General features: G+C 41.0%; 2 protein-coding genes and 1 long non-coding RNA gene across 8 annotated transcripts in view; 2 read left to right on the forward strand and 1 right to left on the reverse strand.

Moving 5' to 3' along the window:
- Positions 1-6,616, forward strand: part of shtn1 (shootin 1) — a 43,871-nt gene extending 37,255 nt beyond the window's left edge. For both annotated transcript variants that reach the window (XM_077496253.1, XM_077496254.1), the window contains 4 exons: positions 162-241; positions 2,679-2,779; positions 5,951-6,004; positions 6,231-6,616. In XM_077496253.1, coding sequence (XP_077352379.1) covers positions 162-241; positions 2,679-2,779; positions 5,951-6,004; positions 6,231-6,368 — 373 coding nt within the window. In that variant the 3' untranslated portion in view covers positions 6,369-6,616. The remainder of the gene's footprint in view (positions 1-161; positions 242-2,678; positions 2,780-5,950; positions 6,005-6,230) is intronic.
- The window catches only part of LOC144001471 (uncharacterized), a 185,964-nt gene that overhangs the window by 157,263 nt on the left and 2,785 nt on the right, over positions 1-25,916 (forward strand). The gene's annotated exons all lie outside the window — the stretch shown is intronic.
- Positions 12,493-25,916, reverse strand: part of eno4 (enolase 4) — a 29,560-nt gene continuing 16,136 nt past the window's right edge. Inside the window, exons 7-14 of one of the 5 annotated variants that reach the window (XM_077495808.1) lie at positions 24,629-24,697; positions 23,945-24,109; positions 23,688-23,813; positions 18,923-19,097; positions 18,137-18,198; positions 13,225-13,342; positions 12,728-12,801; positions 12,493-12,650 (exon numbers count right to left, since the gene is read on the reverse strand). In XM_077495808.1, coding sequence (XP_077351934.1) covers positions 12,636-12,650; positions 12,728-12,801; positions 13,225-13,342; positions 18,137-18,198; positions 18,923-19,097; positions 23,688-23,813; positions 23,945-24,109; positions 24,629-24,697 — 804 coding nt within the window. In that variant the 3' untranslated portion in view covers positions 12,493-12,635. The other 4 variants (XR_013278495.1, XM_077495806.1, XM_077495809.1 and 1 more) reach the window with 4 other exon arrangements.

Genomic DNA, 25,916 nt, shown 5'->3' on the forward strand with positions numbered 1-25,916 from the left:
GATTTTTTTCACCACAAAAACCAGACATTTGAAAAGAGGTGTATATACTTTTATACCCATTGTCATTTAGTTTCAATTAGTGAAAAAAAATGAACATCTGTGGCAGCTTTTCAATGCAGATTTTAAACAAAATGTGATATTGATTTGTGCTCACTCCACAGCTCCCTGCTGTCATTGATCAGAAAGAGACAAAACGGCAGCGACATCCCACTTGTGGTCCACAATTCTGACAAGAGAGCAGGTACAAAAATTGCAAATGGATTATTGATTACTCAAACATTTTTCTATTGTTTAGGAGTAAAAGCCCTCAAGACTTATTTTTAGCAAGACAGACAAAATATAACGTCCAGCCACTAAAACTATTTTTTATATTCAATAATTCAAATAAATATAAGTTTAACTCTCAAAGCCAGAAAAATGTGAGGTATACACAGATATTCAAGTCAATCAGCTGTCAATTGGACTATATGCACAAATGGCTTCCGCATTCGCCGGATGAGTGCAGCCAACCTTCCGGGCAGACTTCAGCGGAACGCACTGTTAATTTGATGTAAACCTCCAATCCTAAATCCTTTAACCCACTGAAAAAGAACAGGGGCCGCTCCTTACTATAACACTGTGTCTATCAGAATTTTACAACTATTAATGAAATCTCAGAGAGCCGTAATTTGGACGGCTTAAGGCTGCTATGGTAATTGCTTAAAATGATTACTACACAGAAATACAAGCCATTTCAGTAGCTAGGAAAGTTTGTTTTTAAAAAAATGTAAATTATGTATCTACTGGTCCACAAAATATCCTACAACCCTCCAGTCAGACGGTGTATAGGTGAGGTGTTATATCTTCAGATGGAACCTGCCGGCCAGCTGTTCATAACATCTAAGATTTTCATTGTTACATTTCTATTTATTTATTTCTTGCCCTTTTTTAAAAATAAATAAATAAATAGTTTATTAGTGCATTAATATGATAGGAAGTAGGACTAGATCAATTATTGCTCTTCTTCCTACTCCTTTTGAACATGTAATTTATGACATTGATTAATTATTTTCTTTCTTCAAATTTTAATTTTAACTTCATTTTAACTTCAACTTATATTTTGTAATGTGTTAATATGTTCAATAAACCAACCAACCAACAACTCCTCTCTGGTCTGTGGCCTACTCTTCGTCGATGTCGTCAATATTTTGAAGCAGATGTAAATGCTTCATGTCAGCCCATGGTGACATGCTGAAACATGCTTGCTATGGAAATCCGACAGCGTTGTCAGCGGTGCAGAAGAATAATGACTCATAAATATGTTCATGTTTTTTAATACAATAAAATGGCAGCATGGGAATAATATACATACAGGCACATGAAAAGTAAAAATGCCAGAAAGGCAGAAGCAGATTTTGTAAACAGAGTAACAACACATTGTGGTGTATTGTTACTAATGTGACCGCTAGGCGGCGTTGTGGTATGCTGTTGACATGTAGGTTGAGATCAAACAGTTCAGTAAAGACCTCACCGAAGCCAAGTTGCCATCTGCCTCTTATTTTACTACACAAAGAGCTGTCTCGGTACTGTGATATGTCCTAAACCCTGATTGAAAAGTTTCATACAGACAATTGGTATTCAGGTAATCATTTAACTGGTTAAAAACAATCTTCTCAAAAATTTGACTTAAAAAAAAGGCAAATTAGACACTGGTCTGTAATTTGTCAGCTCTGCGCTGTCCACATTGTTTCTCTTCAGAGGGGGCCTGACGATGACCGTCTTTAAGGCACGAGGAAAGACTCCTGTCTGAAGAGAGCAATTCAAAATGTCTAGGACATCCTCGGCCAAAAAGTCAAAACTGATTTAAGAAAAACTGTCATGTCTGGGGGTCACGCCAGGGTTAAGTTTGAGTTCATGACCTGTTAAGTTGGGTTCACGGCCGTGAGGTCAAGTGTCTAATTTGAACTGATGTAACCATCATATAATCATCATCTGGTTTCAACTAGTTTTAGGCTATGTGATGTCGATCCTTAATCCTTTAGACCTATGTGATGTAGATCAATTTACTGTCTGTAGGTGCAGTCTGAGAAACATGTTCATTGCTGGATTATTAAAGACTGTCCTGTGTGCTGCCTTCTTCCTGAATAAATAGAGAAAATCTTATTTGTGTCTGTGCCTTTGGGATCCAAACCTCTCAACACACAACAAAAACGGTGTTGGAATAGGATCTAAAAAGCAGGTTGTTGGCTTTAGCTGGGAAACCACCTTCTCCAGCACCCCCGCATCAACCAGGACAAAACTGTGCAGTGTTTCCTCGCATAAAAACAAAGGTTCAGCTACACTCAATCTATTAGCTTGGGATCGAGTGTCTTTATTTTGCTGCTGAAGTAAACTGTAAATTCCTCACAATTTGCTTTCAAGACCCCGCTACGAACAACTGAAACGGGCTTAATCAGGCAGTCGATGGTTGAGAAGAGGATTTTTGGGTTAATGTAGTTATTTTTCATCAGGTTGGAAACATGTACTTGCCTCACATTTCTAACGGCTTTCTTTTAAGTAGTTTGGTTATTTAATCATTATGTTAATTAGTTAATTATGCATTTTGAATCAGAATAATTCGAGTCACTTTTTGTTTTACACTATTGCTGGGTATGTGGGGGTGTGTGTGCATGCGTATGTGTGATTTGTGTGTTTTACAGAAGTGGATGTCAGACAGCAAGCGGTTGAGGAAATGATGAACAGGATCAAGAAAGGCGTTCAGCTTCGGCCCGTCAGCCAGAGACCTTGTAACAGGAGACAGGTTATTATTTATTTATTTATTTATTTTAAGTTTTTGTCATGACTGCGTTTTGTTTAGGGCAAGGGTTATGTTCGGGTCATGACTGTGTGGTCACGTGTCTGTTTTGAACTGATGCAATCAGCATCTAATTTCAACTGGTAAGAAGCTATGTGAAGTCAGAAGCTATGTGATGTCAGGAACCTTTAATCGCTTTATCTGGTCAGAAGCCAATCAGAAAAATACCCACATGTCTAGCCACAGCCAATCTGATCGATTCGCTGTCTATATAAGCCTGACAGAGAAGTGTGTGTTTTCGTCGGATTATTCTTCCCTGTGCACCTCCACAGCCCAACTTAGCTTAGCGTCTCTTGATTCTTGATACATTCTTGTTGTTTCTGGTCTAGTCAAGTTAGTTCCACGCCTCTCGATGATATGCGAATAAAGAGTTAAAATCTTATATGTGCCTGCGTTTTTGGGATTCAATTCCAGAGCCGAGCAGTTTTGTATTGGGATTTAATCATTTGATTAAAATAATACATTAAAGAAAATTTTAAATGTAACTTTATTATCATTGCAATGCACCTTAGTGCACCAAGTGCAAGGGGGGATGCAACTTAGCATACACTCTGCTTCATATTTTTCATTGTTAAAAGTATTGTAGTTACAGGTAGTGACAGCTAGTGACTTGCTTAACGGCACCTTGGCAGTAGGCAGCAAACAGATGAGCATCTCTCCAGAAAGAAACTAGTTGCCATTTTTACTTTAAAAACAAACAAACAAAAAACAACAACAATAACAACAGTTGCCCTTTTTACATGTTTACTAGCCGCAGCACAAAACACGTCCTTACCGATGAGTTATATTCCCACCAGATCCATCTAATGCAGAGCTTAATAATGCCTGTGAATATTCCCATTCATCCAGGTTATTTTGTTCTCAGGCATTTGAATCGATCGCAACTAGTGCTGAGGATGACTAAAATATTACTTTCACAACTATTATTTAGCGGAAGTTGACAGTCTGATTGTAGAACCAGGTGTCTGCCTTGCACAGGTGTCGGTCTGTTCAGTCCAGCCGGCGGCCAATTTCCCTCCTCTTGCCATTTTTGCACTTCATTGTTTTCTAGCAGTCAATTCTTACATGCTTGAAAAAATCTGTAGTGTTTTCACAACATTCAAGTTCCTTTTTTTTTTTTCTTTACAAATGTCGCCAATATCGTTTTTGTTCTCAAAATAAAGTCGCACAGATGTTCTGAGGCCTACCTGCTTGTTAAATTGATCGGGTGCCGCTCAAGTGACGCGAGACACAACATCAAAACAAAAGAGGGCAGAGGGAACAAAGTGCGTCTATTCGGCACAGCAACCGTCAGAGAGGCACGTGATTTGTGGGCCGTGAGTAGCGGTACAAAGACTCGGTTGGCCTAAGTCACCTCTTCAATAAAACTGCAGCAGTAATTAAACTTAACATATCAATCTCTTAACACTAATGTCCATCAATATCAATACCAATGTCGGTATTGATATTATCCGCATTTGGATCGATCCACCTGCAATTATTTATCCCCTAAATTAGAAATGGTATCACTCCTCTGGGATGCAAAATGATAATCGTTAAGATACACTGAAGAGACGCTTCGACCTGCCAACAACAGTCGTTTGGGTTGAATCACCATCATCGATATTCTATTCAGTTGTAATACTGGTTTGTGGAGGCACATGAAGGCCAAAAGTAGTTATTTTGTTTGTTTGTTATTTGTTAGAGCCGGAATTATGAAATGTTTGAAAGGGAGGAAAGGGTGGGATTGTATGTGGGAGATAAGTGGTGTTGTAATCTCCCTCCCTCCTATGTTTCGAGCTGCTTTCTCAACCTTAATGTGCAGAAGATGGCCTCTCTCACTCATCTGACTTGTTCAAAATGTCAACACTATTTTGTCTTCAAAAGAGTGCTGTTTCTCTTTAAGGTGCAGGGAGACAGACAGCCTTGTCATTGGTCAGCGTGTTAGACAACAGTCCTAGGAAATCCTGTGGACACCTCCTTAAAGCGACACAACACTTAGAACTCATTTTAGAGTGTTGGATTAGGCATTGTGTATAAAGAATACAAGTGCAAATATCTCTGGCATCTTATTCCCTGAATTTTCTTTTAAACCGATTAAGTATTAAAATAAGAACATACCGTGGTGAACGCCATTATCCTTGTCACGTGATCATGATGACGTATCCCGTGGGTAAACGTCGACAGCTGCCGTCGTTCACTTGAATGGGAGTTTGTTGACGTAATAGGCAAGAAAAAGACTTCGATCTCAAATATTGCGCCAATTCTGATCAAAGTAAAATCCTCACCACATCAGGTTTCATGTCATTCCGTGTGGGGGAGGGGCCGTTAGGGGGTGGCCTCTCCTAATGTGGGCTGAAGCGTGCTTAGTACACAGCCTCTGAAACACACAATTGCCGACGGTCCCTAACGTGTACTTCCTATGAGCTGAACGTGTCCTCCATATGTCCGGTTTCATCTTCACGTTCGGTTGGACACAAATGTTTGGCGAGTCCTCTGTGGCTGTACTGCTTTTGAAGAAGTGCTTCATTGGTATAAGGCATAATTCCACATTTGATGTCCGCCGTGGGACGCACTAATTCTTCATCTCGTTGTTGTCACTGGCAGCCATGTCATTCAATACACCACGATGATCACGTGACTGTCCAAAATGGCCGATACTGTACTTAATGCAAAAATATTAATAAAAAAAAATACTATAAAATCATAATCGCTCAACATCAATTGACAATCTTGTAAAATCTCAACAAAATACATTCAAGGTTGTGATTTTAAGTTTATAACGTGGAAAAAGTTCCTGAGGTATGAATGCTTTTTCATGGAAGTTGACTGTAGTTCAGTGTTCTGATATCTGCAGGTGTGGATGTTATTGACAGGGAAGGTAGCTTTTAAGGTGTCTTTTGATGTATTCCTCCATTACAATAATTGGGACCTGCTATATGAAGTAATTGTCTTGAAAATGGGAAATGGTCTATTGACGTCCGTGTTGTGATGGATGTTTGCTTGTAAAAGGCCCCTGTGCTCAGCTTTGTCATGTTGTGATAGGAGGTGCATTGAAGAACGAATGCATTGCATGGGAAATCATAAGTATAATATTTATGTTGTGCTTCTCTTTTCTTATCATTTTCCTTTCACCAGATGGAGAGGAAGCCATCTAATAATTCTGCCTTCCAGGAACTGAAAGCAATCATGGTAATGGAGTTTGTCATATTGTTGCTAACTACACACACACTAGAGATTGTGTTTGCCCAAAAGTCCGTCAACTTTCCACTTATATATTTCATAGTTTTGATAGTCCAAATTTGTTGTTTTAATGTAGAAGAAAGTGGTAACGACTACACATAATCACATATAAGCTCTGCAGCTTTTGAAATTTCTATTGAAGTGTCTATACGTTATTTTGCTTTTAACCTTTCAGGGGAATTTTGACAGAAATGTTTCACAACCAAAAACAGCATCATCATCATCATCATCATCATCATCATCCCCAGATAACGAACTTCAGAAAATCTTGCTGAGACGCCGCGATGTACTGGAGGCAACAAACACATCTTAGTGGTATATCTGTATTATAGCGATTACTTTAATTATTATTATTATTATATAATCTGTTGATTAATTGATTAATTGGATTTTTTTGTATTTAATTTCCATAACTTTATCCAAACATTATGTCAAATTGACAGTGTGAAAACATGATTTTGATTCAGTTTCTGCTCTGATCCGTAACAAAAAAATGATGATTAATGTTTTCCAAAGTAAAAGCTAATTTTTGCAAATTTCTTGTTTAAAAAAAAAAGAAAAAAAAAAAAAAAAAGAAAGTTCAATTTCTTCCCAGTTTTTCGGATCTGTAAAATTAAACTGTTTTAATTGTTTCATGTTTTGTTGTTTCTTTTGCAAGGATTTCTATACTTATTGTCTATGAGGTATATGCCACGGAAGAGGCGGGACTGTTTTTTGCACAACAGTTTGTTTCCGGTTCGGTTTGCGACGTGTGGGCTGCGTCAAAAATACTTGTGCTTCCGACTTTGTGCCCCTAGGTTGCGCGTTCGCAACCTAGACCGGAAATAAACTGATGTATAAAAATCACGTCCCGCCTCTTCCGTGGCATATACCCCATTGTATCATAACTGGTTACACGTGTATGTGAATAAGTCAGCTAATGAGCTTTGAATGAATGAAGTCAGCAGTATAGTCAATGAAACCAATCTCAGCCGTTTGCCCCAGAGTGAACATCTTCTCAGCTAGTAAGCTCAGCTTTCGGATACCACTGACTGTCGCCAGTGTGGAGGATTTATTTCGGATGACGACAACAACAGGTGCAGTAACCAACTTGGATTCCAACTCTGGCCAAAATGCGGAGCGGAATCTTGGTCAGTAAGGCATTTTAAAGTAAAAGTTTTTTACGTTTTAGGAGTTAAAACAACACCAATCAGCCACCAGCCTTTCCAGTTCAGTATCCATCCATCCATTTTCTTGACCGCTTATTCCTCACAAGGGTCGCGGGGGCTGCTGGCGCCTATCTCAGCTGGCTCTGGGCAGTAGGCGGGGGACACCCTGGACTGGTTGCCAACCAATCGCAGGGCACACAGAGACAAACAACCATCCACACCTAGGGACAATTCGGAGCTCCCAATTAACCTGCCATGCATGTCTTTGGAATGTGGGAGGAGACCAGAGTACCCGGAGAAGACCCACGCGGGCACGGGGAGAACATGCAAACTCCACCCAGGAAGGTCCGAGCCTGGACTCGAACCGGAGACCTCAGAACTGGGAAGCGGACGTGCTAACCACTCGACTACCGTGCCGCCCCCAGTTCAGTATATAGTTTGCAAATAAGTGAACAAGGCTTTTCTCATCTTTTGGACTACTATTTTTTTTTTTTTTTTTTTTTATTTCATTTTATTTTTTTAACTCTTTAAAGCACCAGATGTGAATCGAATGTCACTTGCTGATGCTAACTTAACACAAATGGCAAGTGGAGATTTTTGGTGTTGAGTCTGAGCTATAATGCTGCGTTCTCACCAAAAGCGAGGGATGGCGATTCGGCGGCGCGTTTACATTGTAGTCAATGGAGTTCGTGCGCAACGGAACGAAAGTGCGTGGGGCGGCGCGGAGGACGCGTTTCGCGCGTTGGGATGCGGTGCGCAACAGCGAAAATCCGCACATTCGCGACAAAAATCCGCACATTCGTCGAAGTTCAAATGCTACGTTCTCACCAAATCCGAAAAGGCGAACTGGAACGCTTCATTCGCGAGCGTTTCACCGCGTAGAGTGTTTTTGGAACGGTTGTTGCTCATTCGCGCTTTCGTGCTCACTGGAGCGGAGGAGGCGTGTCCCTTGGTGAACAAGGAAGTAGAGCACTTTAGCGAGTCAACAAAAAGTGAGCACCGCCAACTACTTTCACTTCTTTCCTGGGACTAAACAGCCGTGGCACTATTTTCTCCTTTTTTGAGGTATGTGATAGCACTTTCGCTTTTTTAGTGGCAATCGGGCGGCCGACATTTGAGCTAAAAATAGCTTTGGCGTTAATAATAAGCACTGCTGCTAACTCGGTACAGTTCAAAAGCAAGTAAACAGACTCACCAGCACTTTCTTGATCATCATTCTGTCACGGCTGGCCGTGTTGTTGCGCTCGGGGTGACAATAGAGAGGACGCTGTGTGTGACGTGGCCCGTACTCGAAGCCGATTGGCTACCGCGAGGCGAAACGCGAAAAAAGTTAAATTTTTTGAACTTCGACGAATATGCGAATGTGCGGATTTTCGTCGCGAATGTGCGGATTTTCGCTGCTGAGCACCGCGTCCCAACGCGCGAAACGCGTCCTCCGCTCCGCCCCACGCACTCTTGTTCCGTTGCACGCGAACTCCATTGACTACAATGCAAACGCGCCGCCGAATCGCCGTCCCTCGCTTTTGGTGAGAACGCAGCAAAAAAATTGAACTTTTTTCGCGTTTCGCCTCGCGGTAGCCAATAGGCTTCGAGTACGGGCCACGTCACACACAGCGTCCTCTCTATTGTCACCCCGAGCGCAACAACACGGCCAGCCGTGACAGAATGATGATCAAGAAGTGCTGGTAAGTCTGTTTACTTGCTTTTGAACTGTACCGAGTTAGCAGCAGAGCTATTTTTAGCTCAAATGCCGGCCGGCCGATTGCCACTAAAAAAGCGAAAGTGCTATCACGTATCTCAAAAAAGGAGAAAATAGTGCCACGGCTGTTTAGTCCCAGGAAAGAACTGAAAGTAGTTGGCGGTGCTCACTTTTTGTTGACTCGCTAAAGTGCTCCACTTCCTTGTTCACCAAAGGACACACCTCCTCCGCTCCGGTGAGCACGAAAGCGCGAATGAGCAGCAACCGTTCCAAAAACACTACACGGTGAAACGCTTGCGAATGAAGCGTTCCAGTTCGCCTTTTCGGATTTGGTGAGAACGTAGCATAATTCACTGCCTTTGACAAGTATACTTGTCAATTATATTTTTTAGAGCGGGGATAAATGGGGGATAATCTGATTATGCTCCACTGTAAATGTCAAACTTGGAAACAACTTTACTGATGCCCAACCACCGGTAGATGACATTATTGCCCCATTTTATACAAAATAAACACAGTTTCAGAGTCCATGGGAGAAATGGCTGTATTGTGGCAAACCAACATTTTTCTACTGTCAATTATAAAAGAACAGGACGAGATAAAATGTAGGGAGTATATGCTGTCATTTGGTAGATTCGGTTTATATATAATTATCGAACGTAATATTCCGTTGGTATTGAAAATTTTGAAATTTTCTAAAATGGCTGGCAGTGAATGAGATATACAGAGCTACCAACTGTTAGGAATTGCCCATGTTTTGTTATGGAAATCGCTCACCTCTTCCTCATTATGGCCGTAATGCTGGTTGAAAATTAGCAAAAATACATGGTAGATAATTTCGATCATTTGACGACACGTCATAAACATGGCATTCTTCTGCTGGTTGTTCCAGTGATGTAATGGCATCGCTGCTCACTCAATGGTCAGTTTCACCCTCTCTACCCCACACCCCTTTGATAATAAACTTTCAGCTGACCTCAACATGTTTTTTCACGTTTGATGCAGTTTTTGGAAGCCATTAGCTGAAGTAGCTAAAGTACGCTGGAAAATAAACACTTCTGTAAAATACTAAAGTAAGGTCAAGTATTTTTACTTCCTTATTTGACACCTCAGCAAAAGTTAAATAAGAAAAAGCATGTAACATAACAGAGCAACAGTTGAGCACAGTCATCCGCATGGCTACTGGTGATGATCAAGTTTTTCTGCTTATTTTTTATTTACTTCAATGTGACCTGTGGTGGATATTTTTCCACATTCAGTCCCTTCAGGTGGATAATCTGTACTTTAATTCATTTTCAGTTCCTGTCTGTAATTGTCAAGATTCAAAATACTTTGATCCAACCAATTAGTTGTTTTGTTACGGTTGAATTGAAACCGAACAATGGGGTGTGCAAGTTATTATGCAAACGCTCACGATTGTGTTGTTTTCTCTGACACCTGCCCACATTTCCCAGACACCTCCTTGTGTGAGCTCTGAAACACGAGAAGTGTGAACTGTGTGCCCTGTCCGTCACTTATTGTAGACTTTTAGTTATTAAGGTTTTAAGCTTGGTTTAGCACTGAGGTGCAATTTCCAGCTTGCCGACCCCTTAACACGGTGTGGAGGAAATGCCATTGTTGTTTTAAGTCCCCTCCTTTGCAAAGCAGATTCACCCACAGAAGGCTTCAAAGAATCTGCTCTGCCCTTCCAGATTAAATGCAGAGGAAGTCTCACTCAGACTTGACTTATCAGCAGGTAAGTGTTAAATCTGTGTTAAACATCCCATTCTGTACCGGCACTTTACAAACAGCACAAGTATGTGTGGAACAGCTGATAGATAGGCCTGAATGTGGCAAAATAAAAAATAGGTCACACAATCAAGAAGTGTGCAAAAAAGCCGTGGACCAGCCTTATCTAAACAGGAAGTAATATATAGACTCCACAAACAAACCAAAACTGACTATCAAGATAGAAAGGTTGTTTGAATTGTTTGACAGCAGCGATGGTGTTCTGTGACACACTTGAAGACAAGCTAAATGAAGAAAAAATCGATTTTACTTCCTCCCCCCCCCCAGAGAGAAACTGCTGTCTTCCGTCTTGTAGCTCAGTTTAAACCCAGTTTAACTCCTCTGGGATTTGTGATGTGATCTCATGTGATGAAGCTATACGTTTGTTTGCTTACACAGAATGACATGTAGCATTGTGTATCGCCATCAGCAGCAATTTTGTGTCTGGCTTTTCCGAAAATATTGACAGTGCCACCTCTGAAGGCCCAATACAATCTATTCAAGGGTACTAGACAACCTCCAATTTGTTCGGAATACAAAACATTAACGACTCACTCTCACTCTTGCGTGTCTATGTGAATAACGGGCTCGTTCGTATTCGATGGATTAGTGAATTACTTGTTAACAAGAATACTAATTTGACCCAACATTCACTGATGTGCCCATCAGTCGACCTCTGCTGGCCTCAATAATAAATCTTGGTGTATATTGTGAATCATGGATGGATTCAGACAAGATGCTGATGGCTTTTCCCCCTTAGACAACGGGTGTCATATGCACGGCCTGTGGGCCGGATCAGGCCCGCCAAGGGGTTTAATCTGGCCCGCAAGATGATCTTGTAAAGTTAATAAATGAGTAATGTCAGACCAATTAATCAGGCGACCAAAATCAAAACATCTAAATTTGTAGTTTCACAAGCAATCCTCAGATGAGCAATGCAACTTTTACACATAATTGACCTGGAAGTCATTATTTTACACACAAGCTAAAGTTACAGTTTGCTGTAAAAAAAAACAAAAAGAAAAACTAACACAAAAAAAAACCTAACTAAAAAAAAGAGACCACAATTAACTTGCGCCACACAATGCATTCTGGGAAAAATATATTTACAGTTGAGCACCGCTATTTAAGGCTTTTTCACAGTAGGGGTTGGTTTGGGTTTCAGTTTGTTTTTTATTTTTTGCTTTTGTCAGTTCTAGTTTTGGGTGATTTTTGTTTGAGTTTGCCATCATGTTCCTTTAAGTTTATGTTTTGATCTGTTATGCTTTCCTTGTGTGTCTTCCATTGTCTCGTCAAGCATTGTCCGGCCCACCTGTGTTTGCCTGACTTCCTCGTGTGTCAACCTATCAGAACCCTCTGCCACTTGTGTCTTGCCCAGCTGTGTCTCGTTGTGTCAATTAGTGTGTGTGTATTTAGTCTCTTGTCTCCCCTCTCTCTGTGTCAATTCATTGTCATTTTGGTCCTGTCATGCTGCTGGTTTTGTTCCACGCCTTGTCTCGTTTTACCCCTTTGGACTATGTTTCGGTTTCTTAGTTTGTAGCTCCTTTTTGCCTCCTCGTTTTTGTTTATTAAACATTTTTTTGACCACATTCTTTGCCTCCTCGTCCTGCTTCCCTGCATTTGGGTCCACCACCACACCCCTGTCTTGACAGGGCTGGCCTGCACATCTTATGTATAACTGACACCAATTGTTTTTTATTCTTCCCACTTAAAAAATAAAAGTAAGTGAAGTCAAAATATTTTCCTCCATGTGGCCTCTGAGCTAATATGAGTTTGACACCCCTGCCTTTGACTCTCAAACAGAAAAATGATGACACAGCATACAGGTTTCAGACCTTTTATCACAAAATCACATTTGAGACATCAAACTGGGCTACTGTTAGTATCTACATTATTGTATTTACATGTGCCGTCCTGAGAAGGATCCATAAAGTAAATGTGATCGGTCACTGGATGTTCCTACTTTTCAGCTCGGTTGTGGCTGTTGAGAGCAGTACAGAAAATGAAAAAAAAAGGAAGCACAATAAATGTTTGGTGATATGCGTGTGGCATACAAACCGAAGATGGTTCTTCTGAGACTTCCTCCTCTTCTCTTTCAGTGAAGAGTGGCAGGCAGTGTTGCTCCTTAGGGACTGCAGTTGCGACAAATCATGAAATCAAGTCCAATAACTAAATGAAACCTCGCCGGACGACTGAAATAAGACTTTGCCTTGTAGGATCAACCCACAACATGTTGTATAAGCTTCAAATGTCAGGAATGATCTCACAAACACATCCTAATTTTCTATTATATCCCGTCACCCCCCTCACCTTTTTTGTGCGTGTGTGTGTGGGGGGGGTTGACAGACAAGGAAAGCGCTTGTCCTCGCATGTCATTAGGCAGCCAATTAACAGATCCAAGGTAAGAAATTCCATCGTTGCGCACACACTTCCGCACACACTGGTTTCTTTCAGAAACCAGAGCGAGCGAGTGAGTGAGAGAGTTCCTCTCTTGCTATGGGCCTTTGTCCGGCCTCCTCTTTCTGAGCGAGAGAGCAAGACTAAAAGAAACATACCCAGGATCCCCTGTTGAGACAGCTCTTCCTCTATAGAACCCAGCCTGTTGTATTTAGTCATCCTCTCGGCACTGGTCAGACCTCCCAGTTTGATATAGTCCAGGCCCAGACCCACAGCCTGAAAGACAAGAGGGCCGGGAAAAAAAAAAGATCTGTCTAATGGCACCAAAGGGATAGAGACAATTACACTGTGTGTGCATCGCTTTCTCACTCCTTTGGCATCAGAGGTGTAACACATTTATTCGCTTGTGGTATTCACCAAATTCCTGTGCCTACAGTTCACGTTCACACTGCTTCCAGTAAATAGGTAATTAGATGCAAGGCTACATCAACACCAGTGATTGAAGTAAAAAGATGTTATATTCCTTTAATTAAGTCGATTTTTCAGGTAGCACCACATGGTGTGCGACACTCGCTGGGCGAACGCACCACCCACGTGTGTCCTGTGAGATATCACGGGCAGAAAAGGGAGCTTAGAGCGCGGTGGGTAGCGTTTCGCTCTCTCACTATTGGTCAGTTTTGCACAATACGGAGCAAAAACAAAAATAACGACACGCTAGACTTTCTGTTCATGGTTGTGAAACGTTCCAGATATCAGATGAACAATTGTTGATTGTCATACGACGTGCAGTGTGACGCTTGAAGATAACTCAAAATCAGTCACATCAGTGAACTTTTGTCTGTGACGCATCTGCCGGGTCAAAATCGGGCTTCGTGAAGGCTGAGCTGAACGTTAAGGATCCCGTTTTGTATTGGCACCTTACAAACAGGACACATATGTGGAACGGCTGACAGACCTGCATGTGGCAAAAAATAAATACATAAAACGCACAATCAAGAAGTGTGCAAGAAGCCGTGGACCCTCAAGAGGATGTGGGAGTGCGGCAATCAGCAGAACAGCTGGTTGCTGCATGTTTCACGTGAGCCATATGTGAAAAATGTCCACACTGATTCAATTTTGTTGTTTGTAATGTTTAACAGTAGTAGATGGAAAAATGTCTTTTTTTTTCATTGCAAAATTATCTTTTTGGAACATTTGTTTTGCATCAAGGGATGATTTGAATTACAATTACAATGCCATTAAAATGCATTTATCCTGATTTATTTATTTATTTATTTATTTATTTATTTGCATATTTATCACACTTCGAAAAAGAACTACCTTAAAGGTCATTGCACACAATTTTAAGTGTATTGTATTGTATTGTATTCAATTTAAGTTCAGACTTGCCCACTCCAAACCTTCAATTTGGTTTGTTTGAGCCATTTAGAGGTGGTCTTATGGAGGTCCAAAACTGCCAAAATTCGGAATAAATAAATGACTAAATAAATAAATAAATGTCTAAGAGTGAAAATAAAAATGAATATAACAAATATAATTCGAAAATTATATCTAAAATAATAAATACAAATGGAAATAAATTCGTTTTTATTTTCACTCTTACTCATTTATTTATTTATTTATTTATTTATTTATTTATGTATTTATACATTTATGTATTTATTCATACATTTATTTATACATTTATTTCGTCATTTATTTATTTAGTCATTTATTTATTTTGAATTTTGGCAGTTTTGGGCCGTACTGCCAAGTCGAAATGTTATTCAAATGAGGGGGCCGTCCTAGGTGTGTCTTGGGTTGGACTCCGCCGTTGCAAACTGCCTGTCATTGGTCGAGTGAGCAGCTCGGCGAACAAGGAAGTCTCGCCAGCTTGCAATGGAGACCTCCAGCAATGGATGAGGATCTTGTCCACTATCTGCTGTCACTTGTTGTATAACAACTCAAGTCACAAGTTGCGGTGACAGTGGACACGATCGTCGTCCATAAATGACTAAATAAATGACTAAATAAATAGATAAATAAATGACTAAATAAATAAATGTCTAAATAAATAAATAAATACATAAATAAATGTATAAATAAATAAATGACTAAAAGTGAAAATAAAAACGGATTTATTTCCATTTATATTAATTTTTTTTAGATATAATTTTCGAATTATATTTTTTTTATATTCATTTTTATTTCCACTTTTAGACATTTATTTATTTATTTATTTGGTCATTTATTTATTTCAAATTTTGGCAGTTTTGGTCCTCCATATGGACTGGCTTGTATGTTTTGCTGCATAACCGAGAGCACTTCATTCAGCTTGAACTCATAGCCAGACATTTGCATCTAGAAGTTTCTAATTCATTGTTCCATTCATCACGTCATCCAGTTTCTTTAGTAAAGCAGCCCCAGACGACAACATGCACCACATGCTATGTTATTTTTAGATGCAACGGGTCACCAAAACTCTGGTAATATGTTTTGGTAAATATGAGATGATCCTTAGTGTCCTTTTTGGTCAGTAGTAGTTTTCATCTTGGTCGAATAGGTTGGTTGAAAGCGTCTTTCTTCAGATTAATTTTCACTGGAGGTACCCAAGTCTGGTTCTCGAGAGCCCCCATCCAGCCTGTTTTCCATGTCTCCCTAATCCAACACAGCAGAATCAAGTCATCAGCTCACCAGAAAGCTTTGCAGAAGCCTGATAGCGATCCTGATCATGAATCAGGTGTCTTGGAGGAAGGAAACCTGGAAAACAAGCTGTATAGGGCCTCTTGAGGACTGGACTTGGGCACCCCTGATTTACACCATGTTCCCTTGGATCCGGAGAAATCCGCAAATCTCCACGTTGGCTGGAGTTTTTGGAAACCTTTGTTCGTTTGTTTTTAAGGAAAAAAAAAACCCTGGCGACGTGTGGATGACAGAGCAAAACACGGAAAAAAGTCCAATGGTGTGCTGAAGTCTGTTAAGGAGAATACAATGTGTTGAATGCAGCAGAAAAATCAAGGAGGGATGTTGAGCAAGAGTCAGCTGCCATTAGGTCGTTTGCCCACTTATTGGCCAGAGTCAAAACAATACCGGAACTTTTCAAATTATTGTTGTGTTTGAGGTGGTCCTGAAGGTGGGCAATAACAACATTTTTCAAGGGCCTTGGAGAGACACTGGTGGTTTGATATGGGTCTGAAGTTGGCATGAAGTTTGGGGTTCAATAAAGTAACCATAGTAAAGCGCTGCCGTTACCGTTGATTGTGTTTTTGCTAGGGATGTAAACGATAACGGCAATATCGTGATATCACGATATTAAAACTCCCACAATATCGTCATTGTCATGTCACAATATTAAAAGCAGCACATCTGTTAAAAAAAAGTCAGGTTGATTTTCAAATGTGCAGTTCTAGCACCCTCTGGTGGCTAGTTTTTTAGTGCAGTTTAATTTTCATAAGGGATGTTTTGACCCTTCTATGTTTATTAAAAACCCGTAACATGTTTGTGAACCGAGTCAATATGTGGAGGAACTCAATGTGTGTCAAATTGGACATCACCAAACTGTTAGCTGCTTCCTCTAAAAAGAAAACAAAAATATCACAACAACAAAAAAAAAAAGCACATCAGACCCGTATCAACATTCATGATGAAACTGTCTTTTTCTTGGCTTAGAATCCACCACAATGCATTCAGCTGACTTACTTACTAAAAGATATCACAACCATTATGTGAGTGTAGCTGGTTTCATGCGCACTCATTCTCTCAGCTGTGCCATTCCAATGAGAAAATCCTTACCCAGAAAAGATTTTTTTGGCTCTAAAAAATATATTGCAAAATATATTGCCACTTTTAAGGGGAGGACCACAGTCAATCTCTATGCATATTTTCCACATTGAGAAGTTTGTCTAAAGTAGGGGTGTCAAAATCAGTGCGCTAATTTTGAGTTAATTTAATGTTCCTTTAAGCCACTCATTTTTTTAACTAACGATTAATGACCACCCCTTGGAAAGCCTGTACTGGAGGAATTCCAGTTGCAACACAGCAGACACGCCCATGTAAAACTTTAGCAGTAATAAATTTAATAATAATGCATATATTTGTGAAGATTTGTCAATTTGTATTTTACAATTTTAAAAATGCAGAATTTCACAAGTTCATGTTGAAGATTAGATAGCTCTCAATATGCAAAGAAAAATGCCCTCAGCTGTCACCAACATCTTACAAATGCAATTATGCCATCTAGTTGCAGAAAAATGACCTCAACACAAATCAAAATCACTTGCTTTTTACAGTATAGTACATCTTTTTAATTGTAATTACATTTTATGAATTATTATGAAATTACTGCATGAATGACTAAAAGATGCAACCATATTTCTATTAGTTTATTTTTCTGCTTTTACAAGAGTATGAAAACTTAGAAAAAATGTTATTGTACATTTAGAACAGATATAAATTTACAATTAATCGTGAGTTAACTATTGAAGTCATGTGATTAATTACGATTAAAAATTTGAATTGCCTGACACACCTAGTCTAAAGTATGTTTTGAAGAAATAAGTTATCTGATGTTTAAACGAGCGTCCCAAAGCAGACATGTTGTTAGCATTCCTATTGTGGCAAATTGTTGGTTCAGTTCTGCTTCTTTTCTACAACCTCAAGCTGACCCCATTGAGGAGGGTCTTCTAGTATGTGTTACGAAGGCCGACTGCCTCTGCTGCTTTTTGCCACTTGGGTCGTCTCACCTCCCACTTCTCATATGGCTTCTTCACCAATGTTTTTTGGTTTAATAAAAAAAAAATCGTGCCACTTTGGCAATTTGGTACATAAGCTCTTTATTAGGACGTTCCTACTTTTTTGGCGCACCACTCTCAAACTTTTTCCCCCCTGACATAGATGTGTTCTCATCGCCAGTCACTGATAGGCCGCTAGAGTGGGCTTCATGAACTGGTGCAGCAGTGATGTAACTGACAAAAAAAATCAACAAGTGGCAGAATAATATGAAAGTATTAAGACTTCAATCCAATAGCAACGCGGGTAGAACTAACCAACACACCATTTTGTTGAAGATGGATACAGAAACAAGAGACTCACTATGTCTGACAGAGAGTCGTCATCGCAGGGCTCGTTGCTTGCCATACCAAATACAAGCGAACCTGCAAAGAGATGCGAGCATAAAAAATTTGCAATAACAACAAACCATCATCCAATACATCCCACAGAGAAACATCCCACAATAGCACACATTAGCGCAGATTGCTTGCATCAAAAGGAAGAAAAATAGAGTCAAAGAGTTTTTTTGTTTGTTTGTTAAAATTCAGGCAGAGGTGGAAAGGGGGTCTGATAATCAAACTTGAATATATACAGTATGTTCTTTTCTGTTTTGTTTTGAGAAAGCTTGTGAACTTACCCGTGGTTTCCTGAAAGATGACGGATTTCGTTGATTTACTCAAAACAACTCAATTTTATTACTGTGCATTATAAAAACAACGCACAATGTTGTACAGAAATACAAATGGAACATAAAAAAGACAATTGAAAGAGGTACTCAACACTTAATCAACTTTCTTCTTTTGCAAACATCTTTCTACCCATTTTCAGGTCAGTGATTTATTAGCATAGCATTTCGTAGTATAGACATGATTTAGATCATAGTTTTCATTGCTGCTGTCGATCACAGCCAGACCACGCCCAACCCTTTTCCCATTCGCAACCCAACGGTCCTCCAGGCAACACCCCATTTGAGCGCCAATTTCAAATCTTAGTGAGGGGTGAAACAAGAGTCTGGCTTCCTGTTGAGCTACCCTTTCAATTTCCTTTTGAAATCCTTTCAAAGTAATCCTTAAAGCAGAATGTCATCAGCAGTGCATAGATGCATACCTTGTTGTTGGGATGTAATGTTGATCAAGTCGCTGACAGTTATCTCGTTGATGTGTTTTAAGACATAACCTGTGACTCCAGGAAGGGGTGGAGCCTGTGGCTTGTAGGTTGCGTCGGAGAGCAGCACGCACGACTCTCCAATCACAGTGCTCAGTTTCTCCCACTGTTCTCTGTCCTTACAAAGTCCACAAACACTCAAGCTCAGAAAGAGATTTTTCCATATATATTATACATACAGTATGTACAAAATTACAGATACAGCTAAAATGGTTAAAACACACTAGTCATTGAAATAACTTGAAACTGACAGTAAGATTTAAAAAAAAAAAAAAATACATTTAACAAATGATAATCAACCATTGCTTTCTTTTATGGTCTGAACGGAAACCAAATATTCTGTTGCAATACCATTTGTACTCAAACAATTTCTGTAACTCTCAATGATTATTCTAAAGGGAAGTGAAGAGGGCTATGATGTATTTTGATTGGAGAGAATAAATTTGGTTATTACTTATTTAATATTTATGAAATGATTATTTTGTGTTTTGTGTACTGTATGTTTGACCTATGTTTTGTGTACAGTTTGTGTACATATATTTATTTCTACTTGCTTTTATTTTGCCTTGTTTTGTTCTATCTGCACGAAGGCCAGCATTTAAATGAGATTTTTTTTTCAAAATTTCTTCCCCAGTTTAAATACATAAATAAAAAATTTCCCACCTGATTTTTATGATGAATTCATATCTTGTCATTTTTAAGTAGCAATCTGACAAGATTTCCCCAAAATGAGTCTGTCAAAATGCTGAGTATGGTTGGAATGGCAACTTTAAACCAGAGTACTACACACCAAGAGTTTTGAGTTTGAGTTTTGTGGAAATGGATGACGGCAGCCAATATCCTGTGATTATTGTTATTCGACGGGGGAAGATAGTATGGCGGTGGACCGGCGCGAAAATAGAACGGCCGTTTGGTGGGAAACTCCTGAAATTCCCGATGGCCACCCCACGCCACCCCACCCTTGCCTGGTATAACTAAAAGTACATTTGTTTAGACAATTTTAATGACACAAAAATAACTCATTCAAGAGTTGAGTTTAGGAACTTCATCAAACTGCTAAAAACCAACCTGGGAGTGTGTTAGGGGTTTTTTTCCCATTCATCCGGAAGAACATTTGTGAGGTCAGAGCTCACTGTTGTTGGCCCACAACTCTGTTCTACCTCATTAAATGTGCTGGATGGGGTTGAGACCGGGGCTCTCAACTTCTTCCAAAACAAACTTGTCCAACCATGCATTACTAAACATATTTGGTCCACTGGGGAACATTCAAATTGGAGCAGAAAAAGGCCTTCGAAACTGTTACCACAAAGTTGTCCAAAATGCCTTAGTAAAATTATGATTCAGGAGACATAGACAATTAAATAATTAATTATATTTGTCAATGAAGTAGACAGTCATACGCACACACGCACACGCACACATGGCTCAATGACTTTAAGCGAGATTTGGTGCATATCCTGTACTGGCTGGCAGACAATTCAAATATGAACAAACAATCATCCACACTGAATTATTTGGTAATTCAGAGTTTCCGGCTACCACACATGATTTTAGAATGTGTGAGCAAGTCCGTCCGTCCGTTCATTATCTACCTTTAATCCGGGGTTGGGTCGCAGGGGCAGCAGCTTCAGCAGGGAAGCCCAGACTTCCGTTTCTCCCCGGCCACTTGGCTCCTTCGGTGAGATCCCAAGGCGTTCACAGGCCAACCGAGAGACATAGTCTCTCCAGCGAGTCCTGGGTTTTCCCCGGGGCCTCCCGCCGGTGGGACATGCCCGGAACACCTCTACAGGGAGGCGTCCAAGAGGCATCTGACCAGAAGCTGAGCTACCTCAACTGGCTTCTCTCAATGCAGAGGAACAGCGGCTCGACTCCGAGTCCCTCGTGGATAACCGAACTTCTCACCTTATCTCTAAGGGAGAGCCCGGACACCTAACGGAGGAAACTCATTTTGGTCGCTTGTATCGAGGACCTTGTTCTTTCGGCCACGACCCACAGCTTGTGACTATAGGTGAGGGTAGGAACGTAGATCGACGGGTAAATCAAGAGCTTTGCCTTTGGGCTCAGCTCCTTCTTCACCACAACGGACCGATACAGTGTTTGTATCACAGCAGATGCTGCACCAATCTGCCTATCGATCTCCCACTTCATCCTGCCCTCACTCGTGAACAAGACCCCAAGATACTTTAAACTCCTCCACTCGAGGCAGGATCTCATCCCCAACCCGTTGAGGGCACTCCACCCTTTTCCAACTGAGGACTATGGTTTCAGATTTGAAGGTGCTGATCTTCATCACCACCGCTTCACACTCGGCTATGAACCGCTCCAGTGAGAGTTGGAGATCACGGCTTGAACAAACCAACAGCACCACATCATCTGCAAGAAGTAGTGATGCAATGCTGAGGCCACCAAACCGGACTCCCTGCTGCACCTAGAAATTCTGTCCATGAAAGTTATGAGCAGAATCTGTGACAAAGGGCAGCCTAGGCAGAGTCCAACACTCACTGGAAACAAATCTGAATTATTGCCGCTAATGCAGTCCAAACTGAGATCAGTCATACAGGGGCCGAACAGTCTGTATCAGTGGGCTCGGTACCCCATACTGCCGGTGCAACCCTCACAGGACTCCACGAGGGACTCAGTCAAACTCCTTCTTCAAGTCCACAAAACACATGTAGACTGGTTAGGCGAACTCTCATGGACCCTCGAAGATCCTGCCGAGGGTGTAGCGCTGGTCCACTGTTCCACAGCCACAACAAAATCCACAGTGCTCCTCCTTCTCAACATGTCTTCCTCTCCAGCAGCCCTGAATAGACCTTACCAGGGAGGCTGAGGAGTGTGAGCCCTCAATAGTTGTAACACACCCTCCGGTCGCTTCTTAGAAAGGGGGAACACCATCCTAGTCTGCCAATCTAGAGGCACTGTCCCCGATTACCATGTGATGCTGTAGAGGCATGTCAACCACGACAGTCCCACAACATCCACAGCCTTTAGCAACTCCAGGCAGATCTCATCTACCCGCAGGGGCTTGCCAGGAGGAGCTTTTTAACTACCTTGCTGACCTCAGCCCCAAAGACAGCAGAGTCTACCCCAGAGTCCTCAGACTGTGCTTCCTCGGAGCAAGCCGTGTCCGTGGAATTGAGGAGGTCTTGACTATTCTCTCCACCGACTCACGACGTCACGAGTCGAGGTCAGGAGCACGCCATTGCCACTATACAGTATAAAGTTTTAATGGTGCACTGCTTCCCTTTCTGAGACGCTGGATGGTCGACCAGAATTTCCTCAAAGCCGTCAGGATGTTGTTTTCCATGGCCTCGCCGAACTCCGCCCAGGCCCGAGTTTTTGCCTCAGCGACTATCGAAGCCGCGTTCAGCTTGGCCAGCCGGTACCTGTCGGCTGCATCCAGAATCCCACGGGACAAAAAGGCCAGATAGGACTCCTTCTTCAGCTGGTGTCCACCAGCGGGTGCGGAGATGCCGCAACAGCAAGCACCAACCACGGAACATGGTCCAATTAGACTCAATGTCCCCCACCTCCCTTGGGACAAGGGAGAAGTTCTGGCGGAGGTAGGTGTTGAAACTCTTTCTGACAGGGGATTCTGCCAGACGTTCCCAGCAAACTTTCTCAATAGGTTTGGATCTACCTGGTCGGACCGGCATCTTCACCCACCTCCCAATCATGCCCCTCCAGGTCCCATGATCATTGCCTATGTGAGCGTTGAAGTCCACAAGCAGAACGAGGGAGTCTCCAGGGGGAGTGTTCGCCATCACACCCTCCAAGGACTCCAAAAAAGTCTGAGTACTCGGAGCTGTTGTTTGGTGCATAGGCACAAACAACAGTTAGAACCCATCACTCCCTCCGAAGATGGAGGGAGCCCACCCTCTCATCTACCGGTGTGAACCCCAATGTACAGGCACCAAGCCGGGAGGCAATAAGTATGCCCACACCTGCTCTGCGCCTCTCGCTGTAGGCAACCGGAAAAAAAAAGAGTCCAACCCCTCTTGAGAGTACTGATACCAGAACCCAAGCTTTGTGTGGAGGCTAGTCCGACTAATGTCGAGTCAGAACTTCTCGACCTCACACATCAGCTCAGGCTACTTCCCTGCCAGAGAGGTGACATTCCATGTCCCAAAAGCTCGCTTCTGTAACTAGTAATCGATCTGCCAAGGTCTCCACACTTGGCTGCCACCCGGCTTTGTAAGCAGCCGACCTCTTTGGCCCCTCTTACAGGTGGTGAGCCCGTGTGAAGGGGGACCTATGTTGCCTCTTCGGGCCGTGCCCAACCAGGCCTAGTGGGGGCAGGCCCAGCCACCAGGAGCTCACCAACGAGCCCCACCTCTAGACCTGGCTCCAAATGGGCGGCCCTGACCGTCCGGGCAAGGAAAACCTCATCCAATAATGTTATTCATCATAAAGGGTCTTTTGAGCCGTGCTTGGTCTGGCCCCTCACCTAGGACCTGTATGCCATGGGTGACCCTACCAGGGGCATAAAGTCCGAGACAACGTAGCTCCAACGTATGAACGAACGTAGGATCATTGGGATTCACAAATCCCTCTACTACGGTGAGGTGACGGCTTACGTAGGGCTGTGAGCAAGTACCTATGGAAACCCCAGATGTCAATGCTAAATAATCAGATTAAACTCACATGTAGTGCATACTCAAGTCACCAAGTTTTCATGACATTTGTTCATATTAAAGCTAAAACATACCTCCCTCCTGAGTGGGTCAATTAAAGCCACTACTGCAGTATATTTGCTGATAAGGGTTTGATACATGGACACTAGCTCGTCTGCAGACTTAAAACTTCCTGTTGCAATCTCATACTTTTCTTTGTTCTGAAATTGAGACAGGGAAAAAAAGAGGCAAGCATGCAGTTCTCAGCACTTTCATGATTAGTATTTCCATGAGACCCCACTTTCCCTGTTGTTTGCATGGATTACTCAAATTTACTTGCTGATGCACTTACATAGTCCATGAGGTCAGGACCCGCACAGTTCACGGCCAGATGGATTTCCGTTCCCAGTTCAAATTCAAGGTTATTGCAGGCGTCAGTGATCAGATCCAGAGCTTGTTCAGGACGATCAAAGTTCATGGGCTGCACACCTCTGTCGCCCAGAATAACCTGGATGGCCTTGGAGCAAACACAAAGCCCATTTTATGAACTGCATTTCCCACCTCGATACAAATATTAGAAATGCATACAGACAAAATAAATGAGCCTTTACTTGGATTCCACTTGTGTAGATACGTGTTTAAAAAAAAAAAAAAAAAAAAGATCTGTGGTACGACCAATAAATGAGTGCTTATTCATGGTTATGATGAATGAGACAGTGGGGATTGCAAGGTTATGATAGTTGAATGTGCCACTCACAATTTCCATTGTTAAATTCTGTTTGCCAGTGTAAATGGTTGAATAATCTTTTCAACAAAACTCCAGGACCCCATGTCTGAATTAATTTGAGGATTAGTTATAAAAAATAATGCATATTGTATTTTTTTTTTTTTTTTTTTTTATGAATGCTCAACCGGAAAATCCTTTCACCTACTGTTTTCTCATAAAACCTGCCAGACCATTGCTCCAATACTCCAAATATGCCACAATATTCTCCCATTCCTATTCCATCTACCAATAGATGAAAATGTCCCTCACCCCAGGTTTTGATGAAGCACTTATTATTCTCATCATTTCCTTCTGTAACTGTGTTGTCATTGTGATGATCTGTTAAAAGAGGCCACAGTTTAGCATGACATGTAGAAGTGCCTGAATAATTGTCTAAACATTGAAAAACACTTGACCCAAAATGCAGCATGTGTGCATGTGTTGACTATGTAGAATCAATATATCAAAGGCGTAACACAGGTCGATTGTGTCCGTGTAGATTGTCAGTTATTCAAAGTCATGGTCATGGTAATTGGACCCATCTTGGTAATTAAAGATGTTTCATCAAACAAAAAACATAATAAATGCAAAAATATATATATACTGTGCTGTACAATAAGGAAATAAAAAACAAAACAAAACGTACTTTTAATGGGAAAAAAATGAATGTAAATGAAAAAAGAGCATATATGATGAATGAACAAGCATTTATAATAACTCAACTCAACTTTATTTATAAAAACTTTAAAACAAGCATTAAGTAAAAATAATACCAAAATGAAAACAAAACATGTGATAAACTAAATAATATATCTATAAATATATATGTATGCATATTTAACGAGAATTAAAAAAAAAAGAAAAAATGCGGATTTCTATTATCGCGGGCAGTTTTTGGAACGTAACACCCGCGATAAATGAGGGAACACTGTATAGACATAGACACGATCAATAAGAATTGCCAAATATCAGCATATAACACTGCCACGTTCTGGAGCACTTTCAGAATCAAAAGTTACTTAATACCATAACAAAAACATACAAAATTGAATAAAATAGACCATATTATAATGCACTGATGTGTGCTGATTGCTACAGAATTGTTTTGGTAGTCAAACTTAGGTCTAAAATGTTTTGTTATGAACAAGTACTGTGAGGATGGCAAAACGCTGACACTATTGTGGGTTTTCTAGTTAGTTGTAAGGTGAATTTGAATTTGAAAGAAACAGGCCCACTGCTAATAATAATGTAGGTTAGATTTCCAGCCCAACTGATTGTAAAAACCCTGGCAGATGAGATTTGCCTGATAGCACATAGGCTGAACTCTGACTAGACAAAGAAAATTCTATGATTTGCATACACATGGAAGCAGTGGAAACAATAAAAACATTACAAAATGAAACTTTGGGGAATAAAGTAATACAAGTTTATGGGGGAAAACAACTGTAGAAATTACATTGTAAATTTTGCAAGCAGAGAAGGTCTTGCTGAGCCCTACTGCCCACAACTGTAAAAATTGTTTTGCGTGTACATGGGCAAACATGCCTTCTGTTTTGCA

This window comes from Festucalex cinctus, chromosome 14, assembly GCF_051991245.1.
Source record: "Festucalex cinctus isolate MCC-2025b chromosome 14, RoL_Fcin_1.0, whole genome shotgun sequence".
NCBI lineage: Eukaryota > Metazoa > Chordata > Actinopteri > Syngnathiformes > Syngnathidae > Festucalex > Festucalex cinctus.